Source organism: Dromaius novaehollandiae, chromosome W (assembly GCF_036370855.1).
Source record: "Dromaius novaehollandiae isolate bDroNov1 chromosome W, bDroNov1.hap1, whole genome shotgun sequence".
Lineage (NCBI taxonomy): Eukaryota > Metazoa > Chordata > Aves > Casuariiformes > Dromaiidae > Dromaius > Dromaius novaehollandiae.
Genome location: NC_088130.1, coordinates 61537799 through 61560045, shown reverse-complemented (window position 1 = coordinate 61560045; position 22247 = coordinate 61537799). Strand labels below are relative to the sequence as shown.

Sequence of the window (22247 nt, the reverse complement as noted above, 5' to 3'; positions counted from 1 at the left end):
CCAAGTGATGCTCCCAGACTTGCTATCATTTTGCTTCCTGAGGATGCCCATTTTTGTTGGCTTTCTGGCTGACTTAGTGCATTGAATTGATTGCAGAGCGCTGCCCAGATCAAATGTCACTGTCAGTGCAGTCCAAGCCAAGTCCCCTCACTTTGGAGAGTAAGAATGTGCTAGGCCAAATCTACACCTACGTCCAGAGATGGCTGTGAAAAGCCACAATGCGGATTAAAGCTAGAAGAAAATTCTTTTCGACAAGGTATAACAGGCTGCATTGGTTGGGAGCCCCTAAACTTCAGTCTACCTGAATGTCTGTTTTGATTTAAATGAAGTCGATCCAACTGAGCTTGTATCAACAGAAGGGCATCACATGGAGAGAAATGGGCACTGAACAGGTCTGATTCCTTGAACCTGCTGGTTTCTCTTCACTGATGATGAAGGGATCTAGAGTGACTAGTTCTGATGAAGACAGCAGCACTGTAAATATTTAAAGCAAAATGGCATGATGGTTGTTGATAGGGTACAGCTGACAGGGTAACTGCTCCCAGGAATGGGGAGAGATGGTGAGAAGACAGAAGGGAGGTTTGAAATCCCTACTCTTCATCCAGACGACTTGCATGTATCTAGCCTGAGTGAGAAACAGATCCCCAAGAATATTGCGAAGGTCAGTTTGTGTCCAGTCAGAGCAGTTAGTGTTCAGTGATGAAGATGTTTTCAGTCAAGCCCTTCTGTAGTTTTGGGCCTGTCGGATCCCATATACTGGGATCCTTCCTATGCTGGAGTACCTTATCTACCCACTCACAAAAGCAGGGTTTAAATCAGTGAGGTGTCCAGTTCTTGGGGTGTCAACAGTCCTGATTAATGTGTCAAATCAGTTCCATGAATGAACAGTGCAGAGAGCCTCACCTCTGACAGCCAGTGACCTTGGTGACATATCTAAGTGGCTTTGCATTGATTTTTGAAGTCTGAGGCACCAGAGTGGAAATAGGCTTGTCCTCACTCTGCTGCTGGAAGCATGGTAGAGTAGATGATAAACCTTGATATTAACTCCGGCCCTGGGCCTTCCCTAGGCTGTCCCTGCTCTATAGTGAAACTGCTGTAATACTACTGGAGCTAATGTGCTGGCTTATAGCATGTTTGCTAAGGATCAGATGCTTTTAAAAAAAAAATCCTTGAGATGGATGAAGTGAAAGAGAATCTATCTTCTGCACATCATTCCAGTCTGATCGGCTTTCCCGAGAGCTATCACTCTCCCTTCCTACCGAATTACAACATTCAGAAAATAGACTCTACAAGACTGTCCTGATAGCTGTGCTGAACAGTCTGGACATAAGCATTTATTTTCAAAACTTTTCAAGAAACTAACCATCCAAGTGACCAAGCGTTTCCTGGAATTATATCCCAGATGTTAGATGTACTTATGCATGTGGAGCAGTATGTGCTCTCTAAATCACTGTAAGTACAGTTGAGACTGTAGTCTCCTTTAATCAAGTTCTGCAGGGCAGTTTCTATGTACTGCTGTATTTCAAGACCTATTATTTGTCTGTGTTCTTTCCTTCCATTTAACTTCTAAAGCTTTTGCCAGTGGGACACCCTCAGGATATGAAGCTATTGTCATGGTGGCTACAGCCAAGTGACTGGGTGTGCAGAGCTGCCAAACGTGGCCTGCTCTTGAGTTTTGTGTTTGTGCCTCTCATGGCAGTATGTGAGCACCAAAGGGCAGAAGCTCTGAAATGTAGAGGGCTGTAGGAAAAGCAGGAAAAGGTTCTGGGTAAGGTAAGTGTTGTTTGCCCTCAGTAAACACTTGCAGAGGAGCACAGCTAGCTCCATGCTGTTGCTAGAAATCTAGGAAAGTTGTCTGTCTGCCAGGGGTTATGTGACTGGCTCATGCTGGTTTTGCTGAGTCCCAGCAGCTGAGTCCCAGCAGCCAAGTCCTGCTGGGCCCTTGGTGGTTTGCCTGGATATTGAAAAACATTTGTATTGTCTTCCCATTGCCTTGTTCACATGTCACTGCAGTGTACTGAGAAGTGCACAGGCCAAGGTCTGAGGAGAGCTGATACCTAGCCGCAGCACCAGCCTCCTGACATGCAATCAGATAGAGAAGGCAGTGCAGCCTGATTTGAGGGCCTGAGGTCTTAGTCCCTCTTGCTATGCTGGGGTGGGCAAATGCCCTGGCTTTCTGCTGGGAAGCTGAGAGTCATAGGGAGCAGGCTCACCAAGCATGTTCTCAACCCTCTACCAACCACAGGCAGCATGGACAAGTTGGATTCTGGACTCACTGAGCTCTGCCTGCCACCCTTATCCCAAACACATGGATGGAAGTGATGGACCAGGTGCAAGAGCACACTTGGCTTTGTGTCCCCTTTCCACCTGCTTATTTTCCCTTCTCTCCTCTCTTCTAGCTGGCTAGAATTGGAGCTTTGGGGTCAGAGAGCAAAGGAATGGCCACTGCAGTTTGGTCTGGGTGGGAACACTTGGGCATGGCAGCTGAATGTCCTTCTGAACTGTGGTTCTTAATCTGTGCAAAAGCACTTCCAAACCGAAAGTGTCTTTCAGTCAGATATGCAGAGGTGCTGTGACAGCACATCTTCTAGCTCATCCAGGAGGAAAGAGCTTGCTGGTGTGCTCTGAAGTGCATTGCTGTTCCGTCTGTAGTAAAATTAGATCCTCGACAATTTGTATCATGTCACCTTCCCTGTGAACTTCAGTGCCTGGCCATCAGTATAAATGTCTGCTCTCATTTCAGCTATTGCTTCAGTTTTCCTTAGCTTAAGTTTTGGCCTTAAACCAGTTTCTGATGTATCACCTAAAGGATTCATTGGTGCCCAAAATCCATGAATGCTTAGCTCTGACTCTGCTATTGTGGTTACCTTTTCCAGGACTATCTTACTGAGTGTAATCTCTTTGCTTAATGAGCCCAACACATTCTCTCCTGCCAATGTGGATGCATCAGTCATGTTCAGGAAATGGAGGGACAGTAAAGGAAAAGACAAGGAGTATGCTGAAATCATTAGGTAAGTTTTGCCATGTATGATGCTACCAGTCCCCTGCTTTGAGTCCTGCAAAACAGGCTACTGAAACTTGCTGAATTTGCTGAAACCAAATTCTCACTGTGCTTGCTTCTTTGGAAATTAGATTTTGCAATCTTATTCCAAGTCCTGGTTTCTGGTCCCAGTAGGTTTTTCAGTACAGAATTGGTGCAGACTTCTAGAACAGAAGGACAAGGCTGATCTGTCTTCGAATTGGTCTTTTCTTCAGACTAATCTGGCATGATGCTCTGCAAAGTTTACTGGCTGCTAGTAAATCCCAGTCGAAGTTGCTGCTTGCCTTTGAGCGCTGCCTGCATTGCTTGGGATGTGATTCAAACTGACTGCATCCCACTAATTCTGTGCTTAATGCACTCATGAATTATAATCTTGTCCCTTCAAATTGAAGGGACATCAGCAGGATTTGGCAAGCATTGTGAGGCTGGGTTTGATTAGCTCAAAGCACTGCTCAGTCTTGACTGGCCTTTGCTCAGAAGTTGATGGCTTATCAGGTGCTGTTGGAAGGCAGCATAAACTTCAGCCGGTGTGGCTGTGGGACCACAAATGAGCGGCCCTTACTGCAGTGTGACTTCTGTCACACTTGCCTCGCAAAAGACCATATCTGCATTGGCACAGCTGTTGGGCATGCAGAATACCTGTTGCTGGAGCTAAGCAGGGTTGTCAGTCACTGGCCTGAGCTGTGCAAGGAGCCTCATTGGGAGATTATCTTAGTCCCTCAAGCTGCGTTGGCTTCAGGGGAGCTGGATTTATTGCATAACCAGAGTATCGCAGACTGTTCCTGAAGAGCAGGCAGGAGGGGGGTGAGGGGACGGGTTGCCATCTGCTCCTTCACTGCTGGGAAACGAGCACATGTGAGCAACAGTTCATAACCCAGGCGCTGCCTGGAGGCACCAGCCAGAGCCTCCGTCCTGAAGCAACAGGAAACTCTTGTATCCTGCCAGTCCCCAAACAACACTGGGTTACAGCTGTGTCCTGGGGTGTAGCTGCGTGCTCTTCAGGGGGAGCAGAGGTGCCAAATGCTTGTGGAAAGCTCAGTTCTGAGCATACTGGGGTAGTCAGTGGTGGAGGCGGCTGTGTATAGCATCTCCAAAGCTGCCTCAGATAACTCATCTTGAGAAACGCCTGAACATCCCCGCTATGGCGAGGCAGCTAATGTAACAAAACTCGCTCCAAGCTCTGGCAGGTCTCTAATACAGATCCCTGCAGAATAAGTGATTTCCTGTGTTGTAGAGAGTGTGTGCATGCTGCAAACAAACTGGGAGTACTCCCAAACCCAGGGCTATGGGGACTTAATCTGTTTATAGTACCGTTTGTGATGCTTCAGCCAAGCATTAGCAGTGGTTGAAGTAACTGTCCTGACTCTGAGCTGCTGGGAGTGTTTGGTTGGCGGTGTCAAGGGATCGCTGCGAGTGCAGGGTCATGTTGCTCTGTCCTCCTTCCCACAGGAAACAGGTTTTGGCTACTAAAGCTGAGGCAGAGAAGGATGGCGTGAAGGTCCCCACTACGCTGGCAGAGTACTGCATCAAAACTAAAGTGCCTTCCAATGACAACAGTTCAGATTTGCTTTACGACGACTTGTATGATGACGACATTGACGACGAAGACGAGGAGGAGGAAGATGCCGACTGTTACGATGACGACGATTCTGGCAACGAGGAGTCGTGACCTGCTCCCTCTATGCCCCTGTACTGCCCTGCCGACTCAGGCCAGAAGGGAGCAGCGGTAACCTAGCAGCAGTCCAGCAAAAAAGTGTGGGGGGGGGATCAACAAACTTTTGTCTCCTGCTGTCTCCTGTTGTATGGATCTGTTTGCTCCTTTTTTATGGACCTCTTAGAGACCCTCCACAGAATGTCTGAATTCTTGCATTCTTAACCCTTTCATCACTGTATTATGATTTCTTTTTAAAAAAGAAACTCCCCTTTTCACTTCTCTACGAAACGCTCACAGCGAAACAGGTTTGCTCGCGTTTAGATTTTTGAATTAAATACAGTCTTGCATTGAGATGTTTAATGTATTTAAAGCTGGAACAAACCCATTGGAAGCTGGGTTTTTGGGAGCTCAAGTGCTGCATTTACTGGGAAGAAAAAAATCCACACAAAGCAAATTGCCAAGGTTTAGCTGCTCCATTTACAATAATAGCGTGTGTACATTCGTTTAGCCTTGTGGTGGTGGCTTTTCCTTTTTAAGGTGTGGGGCGGAGAGTGTAAAGCTACTGTGTGTTGAGCTTGATGGGATGTTACTGAAAGGTACAGTATTCCTTTTCAGCCTGCTCAAGTTAGGAAATAGCTGGCCCTGGGAGCCTCAGAGGGCACAATCAGCTTTGTCTCTGAAAAAGACTTGTGATATGAACCCTAAAATAAACACTTAACACTTCACGTCTGTACAACTGAGCCCTGGGTTGCTATTTATTTTTTTTCTTCAGACTAGGTTGGGGTTGGAAAAAGTCCTGTTCAGTTTTATAGTGCTGCTGATATCCGCTGCCAGCTGCCCCCCTCCGAAGGGTGGAGACAGATGTGCTTCCTGCGGCCACGTGGGCCTCCCCAGGGGCCCAGGGGCAACAGTAGGCTGTTTTGGCCAGTGTTCATTCTGACCTTGTCTTTGGAAGTGGGAGAGGCTGATAGGGGCTCTAGCCTCCTGCCCTGGTGCTCGCTAGCAGCCCTTGCTTCCTGCAGCTCAAATCCAGTGCTCTCCTGAGCCTTTTCTGTTGTGCACGTAGGTCATGAGGTGGCAAACGCAGTCCTGCTCTGGCTGTGCTGCCTGTGGGCTCTGGGAGGCAGGCAGGAGTTGAAGCTCTTTTCAACAGTGCCTGCCCCAGAGCCAGGGCCAGGCTGCTCTCCCTATTGCAGGCGCTTTGGTCAGACTGCGGCCGTGTTGGTGGCATGGGGCAGTGAGGTGTGTGCTGGGTGCTCCTGCTGCGTGCAGGCTGGGGTGCTGGGCAAGGCGGTCCTGCACCCCCACAGGCGAAAAGGGGTATGGAGATCGAAGGCTGGAAGAGGCCAGTGGTAGGGGTTGACAGGCTATTTAGCAGTGTGCTTCAGCCAGTGCACTGAGCTTGGCCTCCTGCATGTCCCTGGGAGCTCTTAGCAAATCTTAGTCCCCCTTCCCTCTCAGGGAATGGGGATCCTGCATGCTCTTTTCTGCAGAACCTGATTACCCAGTCCCTCAGCACCCTAAACCCTTTGCAATGTGTTCATTTGGCTGCAGTGCAGGGGCCTGAATTCACCTTTAGGATGATACCTTGTTCAGCAGCCAGTCCTGCCTTTGTGCGCTGAGCCCCGGCACTTCCAGGAACTCCTCACTGAATGAGTGAGAGCCTGTGTGCTGTCCCTGCTTGGGTGAGCCCCTCCACTCCCACAGGTACAGAGCAAGTGACCCTGGAAAGAACTGCTGGCTCAAGCATTTGCTTACGCCTCCCTCCTTATCTCAGGGTTTTCAATGGTACGTCACCAGCTGTGGTCCCTGAAGTGGTGCTTTGGTGGGAGCAAACTTTGCGTGATGGGGTCTCCTGGTTGCTCTCGGCGTGGTGGTTCTGTCTGTTGGCCTGCAGACATGTCCCTGGGGCGGTGAGCAAGTTGTGAGTGTGCAAGCCCTGCCCTCAGGGTAAGGAGGGGACAGCAGACCCCGGGGGGGCAGCGCGTTTTGTAATGTTCAGATCCATTTGCTGAAGTGAGGCAGATGTTTGCAATGTTACTGGGGCTGGGACTTGCTGCAGCAGAAACAGTTGCTGGCTGAAGTGCTGTGGCTGCCTTGTGGGGGGGGGGGGGGCGGGGCCTGCTCCTTCTTAACCCCACAGCATGCCTGTAAAATACATCCTGCTGTACCATGTGGCATAAAGGCAGCTGAAGTGCTGGTGTCTTGTCCCTTAGTGCTCCCTGAGGGGGTCTGTGCTCCTGCTTGCATGTTACTTTTGGAGATAGCTGGACCGCTCCTGAACTGTCTGGCATGTGTGGCTTTGCTTGTCCTCCTTATCTGTCCAGGAAGGAGTGACTTGGTCTCTAGCACTTTTTCAGAGCCAGCAGCTGGGGCTCATGTGTATCTAGCAACTCCTGTGTGGGGCCAGCGAGGGCCCTGCGAGGCCAGCGGCTCCAATCCAGCCCCACATCGGGAGTGCCAGCTTCAGCAAGCAGGGATGTAGGGGATGCGATCGGAGGGCAAGACCCAGGCCTGTCCCTGGGACTCGTTGCTGCAGGGCTGGTCTTAGGACAGTAACTCCTGCCTCTTGGGCAGCTTGCGTCTTGCAGGGAGACCAATCTACAGCTTTTTGCGGTTGGGGGGGGGGGGGTGGAGGGGAGGGAATGAGCAGAGTATTGCAACACTGACTGTGCTGATGACTTGGTTTGAAATGAGGATACTGCATCTTTCAGAATTTACCTTGTACTTTTGACCGTCTTCACTGTATACTCTCCAGTGACTTGTATTTCCAAGCTTGGTGTTGTAAGATGCATTATCATGACTCTTCTGTTACCCTTTTCTTTCTTTTCTTTTTTTTTTTTCTTTTCTTTTTTTTTAAGGCAAAAAGGAAAAAAAAAAAGCATACCCATCCCCTATTTTGAGAGCTCCTACATTAACCAGACTAATTTCTCTTCCCCACTGTCCCTTGCAGCATCATTGCTTGTTGACTTGCTGGTTTCCTTTTTTTTGAGAAACAAACTGAAGTATGAATTTTTTGAAGCTTAATATTTAAGAGATTTGAGGAAAAATGTTTACCTGGTCTGTGTATTCTGGTTTTCTTATCCCCTTTCTCAACCAAGATTAGCGTTTACATTTGCAACTACACCCCCATTCAAATGCAGTTTTCAACCATTCTGAAACCAGCAGGGTACACTAGATTTCTTAGTAGTTTTCTTAGCTGAAATCCCAGATGTTTTTTGTTTTTGTTTTTTTTTTCCCCTTCAGTATAATTTACCAGAAAGAATTAACTGATGCATTTTTTTGTGTTGTCTTCCCCTTCAGTAGTTATATTTTGTCTTTTCTGCACATCTGTCTACTAATAAAAATGTGAAATTAAAATAGCCCTGTATTGTTACTTCCCTGTTAACTGAGCTGTTTTATTTGCATGGGTTATTTAAAGCTTTGAATAACTGCTATTTAGAAGCAAGTTCTGCATATTGATCTTTCAGAGCATCTCCAGTATCATGCATATATAGATATATAAAAGATTATGGGGAAAAAAATAAAGCTGGTTTTCTAAGCTGCCTTGTTCTCCACTAGAATAAAGAACAAACTGCCTTAGAGAAGCACCTTTGCAAAATGCCATGAGGTCTTTGCTGTGCCATATGGGCTTCCCAAGCCTTAAGAAGTTGGGGGTGGGGGAACTACGCATTTGAGAGGTTTGATCTCCCTAATGTTTCATGATGATCGTGTTGACCGGAAGCAGGACTTGGGGCCAAGCTGCAGCTGAGCTGAGGACTGTGCTTTGTTGTTGGACAGGGCAGAGCAGGCCACGAGCGCAGTGTAGTGTTAGACAAGCTGCTGTAGGTGCCTTTCTGTAAGGGAAAGAGCCCCTAAGGACCAAGCCGGGCAGTGCTGGAGGCCTGGCAGAGGAGGTCTCTGAGCTTGTATAGAAGTCTGCTGTAGGATGAATCTGGGACACAGCTTCTTTTTCAGTGCTACAAGGAAATCCACCTCCTGCTACCCTGCTGTTCCCTGCAAGCTGGATATTTGAGGAGGGTTTTTCTGCAGTGAGCGAATGCTAATTTTAGCCCAACTGCAGCAGGAACAAGGCCTATTGTATAGAAACTGTACTCGATGCACTTGGCATAATGATGCAGCTACTGCTGTGTTAAACTTGTTTGCTGCCTGAGCAGTCATGCTTGACAGCAGTGCTGTATGGAAGGCTACTGCATTTCCGAGAAAAAGTCTTCGAGGCCTCTCAATACCAGAGAGGTTAAAGTCTCTGTTTCCTCAGAATTAAGTAAGAGTTTCTTGTAACTGCCTGCAGTACTCTGGTGGCCAGATACTTACCTTGGGCCAGCAGTGTTTTTCTTTTTCTTCATTGAGCATGAAGTGTAGTGGTAAAGACAGGATATAGCACAACCTGCACAGTGTTTAAATTAGTCTGCTCTCTGGTTAGCACTGTCAGAGCAAGCATTCATCTCTTTTTTTATGTTGCTGAGTGCAGCTCTGAAGCATTGGTGCTAACGTGAAAGCATGCTCTGCCTCCAGGAACAGCAGGTGCAGAGAGGCAACTGCTGTAAAAGAAACCTGCTGTAGCAAACAGAGTAAGGAGACTGGAAAATAGAAAACAGCCTGGTTAGTTTGGCCTGTAGTGGAAGGGAGCAGAGTGTGTGTGTGTGTGTGTGTGTTGGGGAGGGGGGGGGTCTGTAACACTTCATGCTCAACTCCAGTGGTGGGGGTGAAATCACTTTCTGCTTGAAGCACAAGTGCTGCTGCCTGGAGGTAGCTGCTGTAGCAGCCCCCAGTCCCTTTGGGAACATAAGGTGCAGCCCACAGCAGTCTTTGAGTGGCACTTGCTTTGGTGTGTGTTGTGGAAGGCTACAGCATTCAGCACTGCCCCTGTCCTCCAGCTGGAGCAGCTGCTTTCAGGCTTGGGTGTCCTGTACATGTGCAGTGCTTCAAGCAGTGCCCTTTCACAGGTAATGCTGGGGGCAGATTTTGCAGCTGGGGCCCCTAAGAAAGCACTGGAGCTGTGCAGTCCCTGCCCCTGCCAGGGAGCCAGGCATTCCTTGCAGTTGCCACTCACTTGCATGTGTTGTGACTTGCTATGTTAAGGGCTACAGGGCATCTAACCCTCATGGCCATGCCTGAGCTTGGCTTACTGCAACCTGTGCTACTACTTGTTACAGCTGCTCCTCTCCATAGTGGAGGAGGGACACTGTCTTCCTGCCTGGCACATACACCTCAAAGCACCCACCCCTCCTGAGGCTGGGATTTAGCAAAGCTGTAGCTGTTCATGCCCTGCTAAGAACAACTCTCCCGCTATGCTGCAGGGAGCAGGGGTTTCCTGCTCTGTAGCAATACTTGTAGAAGGCCAGCAAGAAAGCTCATCAGGGCACTGCCATGGTCTGACATGACACTGAGGGCATGTGCAAAGATTGGCCTACCTCTCCTGTGGGATAAAAGTGCTACTTTTATAAATAAGAATCTAAAAGCAAAGAGGGCTTTTATGGGGTTTTTAGTTTTTCTTCAAAGCATACCCCTTCAACAAGGGCAGTTAGTTATGAAAGCTCCTCCTGTAGGACAGCAGCTCTGATTGCAGGTAAACGAGCTGTCATTGGTATAAGCCCTGCAGGCTCAGAGCTGCCAGGCCAGGACAGTGTCATAAGGTCAGTGCTAAAGAGGCTTCCCCAGCTGCTCCAGGCCTGCCTGCAAGGTCAGGGCTGGGCTGTGATCTGAGTAGCTCCTCACCTGTGCTCTGCTTGGCCAAATACAGCTTCAGTTTTTGCCAATGTCCTCTGCTGTGATGAACAGCTACAGCCTCAGCAGCAAGAGCCTGGGGCAGAAGCCCTCCCTCAGGTGTCCTCACTCCTGACCTGCCTCTTGGTGCTTGCAGATCCTGGCTAGGACAGACTAGAGTGACAGAGGCAAAGTGTCAGGTACCTGCTGCTTACAGCAGGCATCAGGTGGTTTCCCCCCCCCAGCATGGCAGGACCTGTCCCCTCCACACACAGCCGTGCTGGGGGAGATGCTGAACAGCACCCAGCCACCGAGCTCTGGGCACCGAAGCACACTCACCTTTGTCACTTTGTTCCATGTCCCCTGCTTTCACCCTCCCAGGAGGGAGCAGCTGAGCTTTACTGCTTTCCTTCCAGGAGCAGGAAAGGGGACAGGCTGGAAAAGCAGACCTGCTCCTGGAGCCTTTGAAAATGCAGACAAACACCAGTGATACGCTCAGATCTTTATTAGGTGGAGTAAGGGCTAAAAAGAAATGAAACTCCTAAAACATTCACCGCACTGGTGCAGGACAAGAAGGACCAGGAGACGCCTCCATAGTCTTGTTTTAAAAAAGTGGGGAGGGATAGGTGAAGTTTCCATCCAGTAGCTCTGGCTATCCTGGGCAGGGTGGCTCAGGGCAAAAAGAGGTACAAGACACAGCTTATACTTTTATTTAAGAAACCGCTACATAGTTTTTGCCTCTAATGATGCAAAGGAGGTTCCAGGACACACTGAGCCATCCAAAGCCTCCTGCTAGAAAAACAAACAAACAAAAAACCCTGTCTTTTTATTTAAAAACTGAAAAATAAAAAGGTGAGGCTGCAGCTCAGGGCCACAGTGACCAAACTGCCCATGAGTTCATCCTCCACAGCAGGAGGGAGGGGGGAGACAAAAGAAAGGGGAAGGCCCACAAAACACTTTTTTTCTTTTTTTTCTTTTTTTTTTTTTGAGAGTAACAGCTATACTGGGGGATGGAGGCAGAAATCAAATCAACAGGACACATCTTGATTCTTCTTTTTGGGGGCCAGGCCTTCGTATTTTGCCTGAATTTAGAAATGCATTAAATAAATGGGCTCCAACTCCAGTAAAAATGGCGCAGTTTGTCTTTGACAGAGTTATAAAGCCCATAGAGCTTAAAAAACAAGGAAAGATGCCCCGGTGCAGATGGGAAATGAATAATTAGTTTCCCTACAAAGAAAATAAAACAGGCTGCAAGATGCAGAAAACCACATTTAGGCTCTATTACATTTACAAATACATACATAAATATATTACATACAACAGCAACTCAAAGAGGAAGCGGGCGAGTCACACAGAGGATGGCTGGCTGGCTGCAGTTCTCCCCGCACAGACGTTTGGCTGAGCAGTTACTTCTTCTCCTAATAGTTCCAGGAATGGGCTTCGGCTTTTTTTTTTTTTTTTTTCTTTTTTCCTCCTCCTTTCCTTTCATTCTCTCCCCCCTCCCCGGTTTCGGATTTAGTTTGTCCAGTATGGAGAAGTGCCATAGGCGGTTTTGGTAGCCTGAGACTTTTGCTGCATGGTGCTGGGTTGATTGCGCTGACCAGATCCACCCTAGAAATAAAAGAGGATGTAAACATTCATATCGGCTGCCACCACGTCGCGGGACCCGTAATATCAGTGCTTCCAGGAACATGCTGCGTTCAGTACGTCACCAGCAGAAGATCTGCCTCCACCGGTGACTCTGAAGCAGTCCTGACACCTTCAAAGACACCTAAGCTCCATGGGGCGATTTCTGCTTTTTCTCAACAACTCCAGGTCTCACAGGCCAAGACAAACGGCCAAAAAGACACCACACGGGACAACAGGGAAGCATCATCCCGCCCCTGCTATCTGGGACAAGCTCCAGTCAGTCATGGAAAAGGAGGCAGCCATGCCCCAAGCACAGGGAAGAAGGTGTGAAGGGCTGGTGAGAGGAAGGGCCCACAGGAGCCTGCAGAGAGCCAACAACTGCTGCAGAGCCCCTATTCTGGGCTAGAAATTCCTAGAGGGATTTTGCCACCACCTTCACTGCAGAGGGCAATAGCCAACTTCCAGAGTGGTAATGCTGTGGAGATGAGAGAGGCTTGGGTGGTAACCATGCTGTTTCCAAAAAGAAGAGAGCTTCCTCTCTTTCAGTTTCAGAAGACCATTTCTCTGTGTAACAGCCTGTACTGTAAAATGTCAGAGGCACAGGAACACAAGCAAGGAGAACAGCAGGATGCAGGACTGGCAAAGAGCTTTCTCAAGGTGAATGAAGACAACACACCAGCCAAAGATGTCAAACGTTCAGAGAGAGAAGTCATTTCCTATTTCTGGGCTCTAAAGCAGAACACTGTGCTTTACAGGGAACATTTATAGGGAGGAAGGGAAATGCAGTGGTTAGTGAAACCAAATCAGAAACAGGAGCTGACATGCAATTTGCAAGGTGATGTTTGCTTTTTTCCCAGAATTACAGTGCAAGTGTTCGAATCGCTGCTCTCCCTGCCCTGGCCAGGGAATGGCAGTGGCCTCCTCAGCTTCACGCCACACTGCCCATCTCCATTCTGCACCCCTAAGTCAGAACAGCCTCCTCACAGCAGGGCTCACCCCTCCCATGTACACCCAGCTGGTGAACAGCATGTAGTCTGCAATCATTACCGAGGCACTTTTCCAATGAGCAAAGCCAAAAAAAGCAGGCTTGGAGATGGGTAGGAGCAATCCGCATTCAGGCACCTTGTAAGGGCAGAAAGTGCCGACTCACCTGCCCATCTTGCTGAAGATGGTGATGCAGCATCTGGGAATGAGGCTGCTGATGTGCAGGCAGGATATGGAGAAAAGGGGCTGGAGCATAACCTGGGGCAGCACCAGGGTTCAAGGGCCCAGTAGATCCAAGAGCAGATGGCAGGCTGAAAGGAGGCGGTGTGCCAGCGTGGAATCCCTGCTTGTCAAACGTCTGCACGGGAGGCAACAGGGAGGTCATTAGAGACTTGCGTTAGCAGCCCCACAGTGACCAAACAAGAACAAGAGTGGCCTGAACACAGATCACTTGAACCTTTCATCAACCCTGTGAGCAAGCCAAGTCGGATCAAATACCTGTGAGCACTTTAGCAGATTAGTTTCAGCTCCTGTTCTCACCCTTACTGCTGCTCTAATGCCTGCAACCTTTTTTTTTTCCCCTCTCAATTCTTTTACTTCATTTCCATGGCTACTGTGTTCCTTTTTTTCCTGACCTTTTTACTTAGTGGGTCATGGGAGGATATAGTTGCCTGGAATCAGTCCTTTGCACATTGTGGGGGCTCAGGCTGGAGTCACTCGACCTAGTCACGGCTGCCCAACAAGAACAAATTCCAGCAAGAACTTTGTTCCCACTGGCCAAAGCTCCACGCCTGGTGCTAAGCAGTGTATCGGAGAGGTGGTATCCTATCCACAGGCATGGATCACAGCCAGATTCCACGCGGGGCTCGATTCCCACAACAAAAGGTGCAAAGAGGAAGCACTCTCTGCATTCTCTGGGAAACTACATGCACAGTCAGTAACCACAAGACTGTCACACAGCCACAGGTGGAGCAGGCTGGTTTTGGTACCCATCACATAGACCCACAGATATCAGCGGTGGGCATTACTACTTGGTCTCTCTGGAGTAAAACAAAGGGCCTCTGAACTCAGCTGTTCCAGGGGCTATTCTGACTAAAAAGGCTCATGCCATCACAAGTGATTCGCATCCAGGACACAGCACACATGGGGCGATAACACAGAAAGCTCTGTGTCTACGCTGGCAGCTTCCATCATGAGTTGATATGGAAACAGTGGTAGGATGGAGGGCAAGACTTCTCCCTAAAACCAAATGGAGCAAGTGTTAAAAAACACCAAAGCCTGCTGCCCGCAGGATGAACAGGCCTGGGAATTGCCTCTATCTGCCATAGGGGAAGTCTTGCTGAGTTGCCGGTGAGCAGGGAACCATCGGCCTGGCCTCAGGCCAGGGGGAGGAGGGTCCAGCATTCCTCACCTGAGTCTTGTTATAGACTGAGCCACTGATATCAGGCACACCTGTGTTACTTGAGGTCACAGAAACACCTGGAAAACAAAAAGCCACTGACAATGAGAAAGCCAAACGCCACCCAACTCGAACCCTGTGCTCGCTTTGCTCTTGGCACCTCTGGAGGCCTTGGTGGATGCACCTTCATCCTTGGCCACTGCACCACATGCTCTACTGGGCTGCAACTGCTGGGTTTTCCGTGCTCTCAAACCTACAGCACCCCACACAGGAACAGAGAAAAGGGCTCAATTCCTCACTCCAATGCGAAGCAGGAACCAGCCCACTGGGATAAGTCATCCATGTCCACTACACACAGATTACAGCTTGGATTCAAATGCACTTCACTGGGCAGCAGCTGGCTGCACAGAATACTCATTTAGCTCAAGAAAAGCCAGCTTTCCCCTAGGATTAGAAACACATTTGGCTCTATTACAGCATTCAAGACCTTTCCAGTAGTGCATTGAGCAATGAGACTCGGCATCTGCCACACTTTTGTGCTCCTGTACTTTCACATCATGCAGAAGGGTGAGGGCTGCAATGCTCTTCCACCCCTAGAGAATTAAATTATACCACAGATTTAGGCGGGCTTCCACCTGGATCAGCTGGTGCCGCAATACGCTCAGAAACTGTCACCTACCAGCAAGGCAACTCTCAAGCTGGTCACTCCCTCCTGGTTTTATAAAAACCAGCTCTAATCATTTCACTTAGATCAGAATAAAAGCAGTGATTCCTTTGGCAAATGAATCACAGGACTGGATTTGGTGGGTCTGTACAGCTCTAAGATTGTACCTTTCCTAGAAGATTGCTCCCCTTTGCAGGCCACAGTTTGAGCAACTCCTGGTTGAAAACTTAAGTACTGTCCAGTGCAGTTGGTGTTTCAAATACACTGCAAACGCTTGGTATTTGCTTAAGCCCAGGGATGAACTAGTTAGTGCTAAGCAGTTCACTATACGTTTCTCAGGTCTAACCAGCATGTGCAGAATAAAGCTTTCATATACGCTGTATAAATTCTTCAGCCTTTACAGTTACAAATAAAACATTTCCAGGCATGAAACAATGCAATGAGTTATGGAGTATACAGACAGCAGCTGAAACAACAGCTTAGAGATGTGTGAACTGCCCTGCTCACTCCCAACACTCAGCTAACTCAGGTGCCCAATAATAAACTCAAAATCCAGTCATCGTTTGGCAGAGGACCATTTCAGCAGCAGTATCCAACTGCCCAGGGTTCAGTGACATGGCACTGCTGCAGGACCACTATTATTCACCAAACCCAAACTCTGGCAGAGGAAACAGTTCACCGTTTCTCCCATATGTAATTGTGAACAAAGCTGCACGTCAGCCACACAAATCATTATGCGAAGTTCAGCCATTAGATTTGGCAGGAACATCTGGGACATTAAAAAAGCATTTTGTATACGGGAGATGGAGAAACAGCTTGGATTTTGATCCTGTTTAGAGCTGGCTGCTGTGTTGACTGCACAGCACTGGCAACGCTGGGAGTTTGCCCTACTAAATCCCTCTCAGAATACCCTCAAGTCTCATGTGTTACCTTTCCCAGGTCCAGTGCCAGCAGATTTGTTTTGTGCTTGAGATGACCCACTGTAGCCTCCTTTGCTGTAATCTCCAGCTGCCGTTCCCTGCGTTAAGTCATCATAGCCTGCCGGTGTGTACAAGACAACGTGTCACAGTGTGCAAGCGGCTCTGCAGACGCTCCAGTGAACAGCACGGAGAGAGGCATACCTGCTCCATAACCATGCTGTCCGTAGCCACTCGCTTGCTGGAAAGGAGTCGAAGCAGTGTTCAGATTGACTCCATGCTGCTTAGCGGACGCTGGAGGTACCTGGACAAAGGAGGGGAACAAAAGGCGTTCTTAGCTGGGAAGTGGCACACGGAAAGCAAGCTCCCTCTGCCATCTAGTGGGGAAGGCACCTCACAGGGGAAATGTAAAAACTGAAGCAGCTCCAGATCTACCATGGCATGTAGGAGGTGGCACTCTCCCTTCTGGCCGAAACTTCCTGCAGCGGCTTTGTGCAAGCCGCAGGCTTCCTGCTAGAGCTGCCCCTGTTCTGCACCACGCAGCCTTTGCTTTCATCACAACCGCGTCTCAGAACAGGCTGTGCATTTCTTTTATACATGTATAAAATCAACAGTAAGCAGCAAGTTCTTACCCACAAACCAAAAAAAGGATCAACCACAGTGCTCACCATCCAGAATCAAACAAAACTGCAACCGGAAGGTCTTGCCTGAGGCAGTTTCATGAAACACAATCCTGCAAGGCCCTAAAATAGACTTACCTACCCTTCTGCCTTGAGCATCACCTCTTCCTAAATAACCTTCGTCCTCCAGAGACTCCCAGTGCTGTTCTATGGCTTAGAGGGGTCTCCTCCTTCCTGTAAAGGATTTCCTAGGTGCTTTCAACAAACTGACTCAGCTTTTGGACTCCCTTTGACCCTCCAAAGGCTGCCACGGGGTTTCAGGAACACTATGAATCAATGAGCTGTAGCTGTCTGTTACATACAGCAGCCTGTGTAGGAGTCCACAAATTCTGGCCTTTTAAATTTCCTCTTTTCTTGGGTAAGGCACTGTGATTATTCTCTCAGGCTTGCACAACAACTTCGTTGGAAATCCCTTGCAGAATGGGGAAGATTTAGGTGGTCAGGGCTGGACAGAGCAAAACCAGAGAGGCATAACGAGAGGATTATGGTTTCGGCTGTCATACTTACAAACATGGTTGGCCCATACTGGAATGCACTGGGTACGCCTGGCACACCAGCATAATAAGGTAGCCCAGTATAGCTGTACCCTGGGGGCAGGGTAGGGTTGAGGAAGGGCTGCTGAGTTGTATGGTGAGTCTGCGTCTGGTTCTGCTGCGGCTGGGCTAGCGTGGTAGCAGGAGCAGGGGAGGCAGAATCCCCACGACCAAATTTCGTTACATCACCTGCAAAAGAAATAACTGATCAGAAAAGCTATAAAAGCCACTCCAAGAGGATCCTCTGAATACAAGTAAACAACTACAAAAGAGATTGTGTCCTATACTTCAAAGGCTACAGATTTTCATGGGAAGAGCTCTCCTGGTCTCTATTCCTGACAGCCACAAGGGACATTGCTTGCTCTTCGGAGAGAACTCTGGGCCATGGTTAATCCATTGATAAAGTGGAGGTAACAATACTTACCTCTCTCTCACAGGCTGAGGAGATCCATCACTGTTAGACCATTGCAATAAAACATGCTAAAAGCATAAGCATGGTAAATAGCCAAAGAAAAAAATGGTTGCTGGGTTAAAGCATGGCTCTCCTAAAGGTTAACCCGATTAGTTAAGCTTCATGGGCCGAGAGCAAGTTAGGATTTACAGGCAACGACGGGCATATTTTTGTCAATGTCTGTTTATTTGTCAAGCATGAGTAATTAGATGTCCGATTCCTCACACCACCAAAGGTCTGGAGACAGTAGCTGGAGGCCAGGAAAGCAAGGCTTGCATCGTGGGCCACCTTATTGAAGAAGTAGGAAGGGAAATTTGGTTATTAACCCAAAAGCAGCCTCCTAAGAGAGGTGAGTAACCAAGCAGAAAACTCCAACACACTTGCTTTTTTTGGCAGCCTACAAAGTAGTATATTCACTCTTTTTAGGGAGGTGACATGTATCACATCTGTCTCATTCCTACCCAGTATTCCTTTTGTTAGCTGCCAATAAGTATGACAAATTTTAATAGCTGCATTATAGGAACAATAACACCTATAGCTACAACTTTAAGTTGTAATCAGATACCAGCAGGAGAAAACCACAACCTGAAAATCCTGGATGGAATTAATGTAATCTGTGCAGGCTGATGATTGAAGAACATGGGCTGAGATGAGGAAGGGGTTCTTAGACCACACATGCTTTTGGAAATAAAGTCCATCAGACTCAGGGAGGCAGTGGGGAGAGCCTGTTAGACTCAGCTCCTGATGGAAATACAGAAGTGCTAAAATAGCAACAACAAAGTAAGGGGAGCTGCTGCTCAAGGCCTGAAACGGTCTATTCTAGGCGCAAAAAGGGAAAGAAAGCTAGAAAGCTAGTTGAATTTCTAACCCCCCCCCCCCCCAAAAAAAAAAAAAAAAAAAAGCTATGGAATAATCTGTACATGCTTGGGAAAGGCACTAGATGATACTGTCATTAACATTTTTAATAATTTTGCACTTGTTCTCAAAGATTATCCAACTTTATCCCCGAAGGAGTCACGTACAATTACTGACTAAACTATAGAGAAAAATAAATGTTGGTATTGAAAGACAAATGTTCAGTTCTGTTTGACTAGTTTGGATTGGTGGGTTAAACTGCTCATAGAAGGGAAAAATGATTGTTCTTTCAGTAGCAGCATGATGACCTACATCTAAGTTATCATCCTCTTCTCAAAACGGCACTCACCTGAGTATGGGTTGTTGGCAAGGCTCCCATCTCTGCCTGTTAAGGTTGCAGGAGCAGGGAATGTAATTCCATAGTAATCCTTAGAGAGAGACAACATAATCCATTAATAGTCAAAATGATAACAGTCATATGCGTAAACAATTTAAAAAGCAAGAAATACAGGAGGCCTGGGCAGAAGCTGACCTTATTGCTTAGGGTAGAGCTGGATCACCAAATCCAAAAAAAAAAAAAAAGAAAAAAAAAACCCCCAACACACTCCCACTACTTTAGGGACACTTCTAACATCAACTACAAATATGTCATCATTTAACAGTAAATTTATGACCCAGGACCAAGCTTCTGCTTTAATCTGCTGACCCATGTGGGAGAAAGGATGTTTAGAGCCTGACAAGCAAGAACAAATCCGATTCTGCACACAAGCTTAGACCAAGAGGTGGCCACTGTCAACTGAGCAGCTTCTCAACACCTCGTGGTCTCCATGGCTGTGAATATGCCTTCACCTGCACAGCTGAAAAGCGAGAGTGGCTTCAGCTAGAATGCATAGAGGAGACATGCGTCTGGCCAAGAATCCACCTCAGCTCAAAGGCAACAACTAAAAGCTTTCTTTTCCAACCCTCAGCTTTGAGCTGTCATCTTCCAGTGAGACTTGTGCCTAGAACAGCAGCAGATGATCAGGTTTGCTGGGTGAGACTTGAGTTCAGGCCAGAACCATAAATGAAATGTAGATTAGTCTAAAGGTTTTAGTCTTGTAACAGGCTCTGTTTTCAAAATGTAAAAATATGAGCTAGAGAAACAGTACAAACTTGAATAAAGGAAACTACAGAAAAGAGTTACCAGCAGATGACCGAAAATTCATTATGTTACGGGAGCCCTTAGATCACTGTTCTAGGCACTCTATGGAAATAGACAGTTCCTTGCCCTAGAAAGCCTAGGCTCTGCCATGACATGACATGCCAGGAAAAACAAGCCAGCATTTTGTCTTCAATTTGGAGAAGGAGAGGAAGAGGAGAAAAAGCAAGGAAAGACGGAAGCAAGGAAAGACGGAAGCAAGGAAAGACGGAAGCAAGGAAAGACGGAAGCAAGGAAAGACGGAAGCAAGGAAAGACGGAAGCAAGGAAAGACGGAAGCAAGGAAAGACGGAAGCAGAAACAGGAAGGGAAAAAGGGAAAAAGGGAAAAAAAATTTGTGCTTCCCTCTCTGAGTATATGGAAAAGCTCTCACCTGCATCAAAAAAACAGCCCAGGTGCATAGCTGGTACCCTCCTAAGCTTTTTTCCTCCTAACATTCATCACTTACCCCTCACCATTTCTAATCCATCAGGAGTTAATGCTTTAACAACCAATATACCCATTTCCACACATTTTCCAATGCTGGAAAAATACTGTTCTCCACACACACTTCTGCAAATTCCCTGCCACTTCAAATGCTTTTCTCTCCAAGTTAACAGCACCTTCCACCTCACTGGTATTCCTACATGTCACTGCCTTGCTTCCCACACATAATCCTCCCTTACCAAGCAGGAAATAACCTGGCACAGCTTTAGTATTCCAGATATTTTCTGTAGCCTGACACAAGGTCACTTTTCATCGTCCTTTCCCACCCATCTATCTCACCTGGCAACTCCATGACCTGGCTGTACACATGAGAGCACCTGCTTCATTAAGGTTATCTGATCAAGACCTTTCAGTGCAAAAGGGATCATAAATCAAGAGGGAAGTGCTTAACACCACAGGCAGTGGCACAGACCTGACGGACAAGGGGTAACAAACAGCAACAAGGAGCAAAAGTCTCTGGCCACTGATCGACAGGCCGTTAGCTGAAGTACAGGGAGAGCTTTGGAGAGCTGGACTTTGTACCTGATAAGACGACAGACAGGAGGATTTGGGGTTGTTCATGGGGGCCTGTGGGATTATGCAAAACTTAATAAGAGATATTTGGGAGAAGAAGATGGGAGAAGAACAAGGAGGAGGTAATACAGGGGAGAGGGTATGAAAGTGGCTGGGTGCATGTAGGTAGCTGCCAGTCAGCACGCTTGTCTGACCAAGCTCTGGGTCTGGTCACCGTTGTCTGTCCCACCTTTTTAAGCGTTTTTGTTTTTTAATAAAACTCATTCTTATCCATCTTTCCATGCAATCTCACTCCCTACCCTGTGCTCGAGTGCCATCAGGTCCAGGGGACAGCACCCAGAGAGACCCAAGTGAGAGTTTGGGGACAGCACCTGGAGTAAACCCCAGGTGCTGGCAGCCCCATGCCTGCAGTGGCAGCAGTGGGGGTGAAGGAGGTCCCCAGTGTCACCACAGGACTGGGGCCAGAAAGCCCTGTGTGTGGGGTCCAGCTGCTGGGGGCCAGAGCGTGCAAAGCGAGGGTCTCGTTGCCAGTGGTAGAAGCTAAGGCACAGGTCATGGTGCCCAGCATCGTGTCTTTGGCCACCTGTGCAGCTGGCCGTGTCCATGTATGTCCCTGGGGGACACACTTGGCCTTGCTCCCGGCTGAACTTGCAACCAGGAGAGCAGCAGCTGCATCCATCAGCCTGGAACAGGGAAACCCCTGGGTCGCGGGTGCTCCAGGGTGGGCTCAGGGGCTCAGCAGCAGGCCCTTCTAACCACCCTTCACAGCAGCATCTTATCAACTCCAGGATGGATCACTTTTCACAAAACACAACCAAGTTCTCTATCAAAAGTCTTATCAGAACAAAGTAGCGCTCTCTTCTCCTTCTGAGGAAAAAAATCACAAAAGCAAATTTGGAGAAGAGATCTGAACAGCACCTGCTGGATATGAATGGGAAGTGACACACTAGTTTGGTTTTCGTATAAAAGGTCAACAAATTTTAACCAACTCCGCGTGAGAACAGGGTCTAAGAAATCCAAATATTCCCCCCGCTCCTCGGTGAGAGGGAGCAGTATTTGCTTCATCAGTACCCCCTACCCCTACTCTCGACCACACACACATCATGAGAAAATCCGAGTGCATGCCAGTTATCTCAAAACTTCAAGCCTGCTCGTCAGAAAGCATCAGAATAAACACTTTGTTCTTGAAACAATATAGACACTTCTCGGCCCCACAGAAGGCACGCGGAGGAACCTGACTAAAATCAAACCCGAAACGTCAAAAATAGACTCAAAAGCTGAGACAGCAAAATTCTATAAAGGACTTAAAAAAGAACGTAACATATTTAAGCTTCATCAACTAGCTCAGAAGGTAACACACCAACTAAGGCTGGAGCCCTGCAGATGTCTCTAAGAACTCTACTGCACATCAATGACAGCAGAGAGGAACCATCTAACTAACACAAACGGAATTCACAGAACCAATAAGCATGAAGAAATCGAGTCCAATTAAAAAAGAAAACCTGAGAAGCCAGGGGAAAACCGTATCCGCGCTGTGAC

At 47.9% G+C, this 22247-nt stretch overlaps 2 protein-coding genes across 17 annotated transcripts in view; one reads left to right on the top strand and one right to left on the bottom strand.

The window, feature by feature from the left end:
- The window catches only part of LOC112982200 (ubiquitin-conjugating enzyme E2 R2), a 54389-nt gene extending 46319 nt beyond the window's left edge, over nucleotides 1–8070 (top strand). Inside the window, exons 4-5 of the mRNA XM_026098409.2 lie at nucleotides 2877–3011; nucleotides 4490–8070. Of these exons, the coding sequence (XP_025954194.2) occupies nucleotides 2877–3011; nucleotides 4490–4709 (355 nt within the window). The 3' untranslated portion in view covers nucleotides 4710–8070. The remainder of the gene's footprint in view (nucleotides 1–2876; nucleotides 3012–4489) is intronic.
- A 3808-nt stretch (nucleotides 8071–11878) lies between these two features.
- Nucleotides 11879–22247, bottom strand: part of LOC112982207 (ubiquitin-associated protein 2-like) — a 225542-nt gene continuing 215173 nt past the window's right edge. For all 16 annotated transcript variants that reach the window (XM_064500346.1, XM_064500340.1, XM_064500343.1 and 13 more), the window contains 7 exons: nucleotides 18862–18940; nucleotides 17181–17395; nucleotides 16198–16297; nucleotides 16007–16114; nucleotides 14425–14492; nucleotides 13180–13371; nucleotides 11879–12011 (listed from right to left, as the gene is read on the bottom strand). In XM_064500346.1, the coding sequence (XP_064356416.1) occupies nucleotides 11916–12011; nucleotides 13180–13371; nucleotides 14425–14492; nucleotides 16007–16114; nucleotides 16198–16297; nucleotides 17181–17395; nucleotides 18862–18940 (858 nt within the window). In that variant the 3' untranslated portion in view covers nucleotides 11879–11915. The remainder of the gene's footprint in view (nucleotides 12012–13179; nucleotides 13372–14424; nucleotides 14493–16006; nucleotides 16115–16197; nucleotides 16298–17180; nucleotides 17396–18861; nucleotides 18941–22247) is intronic.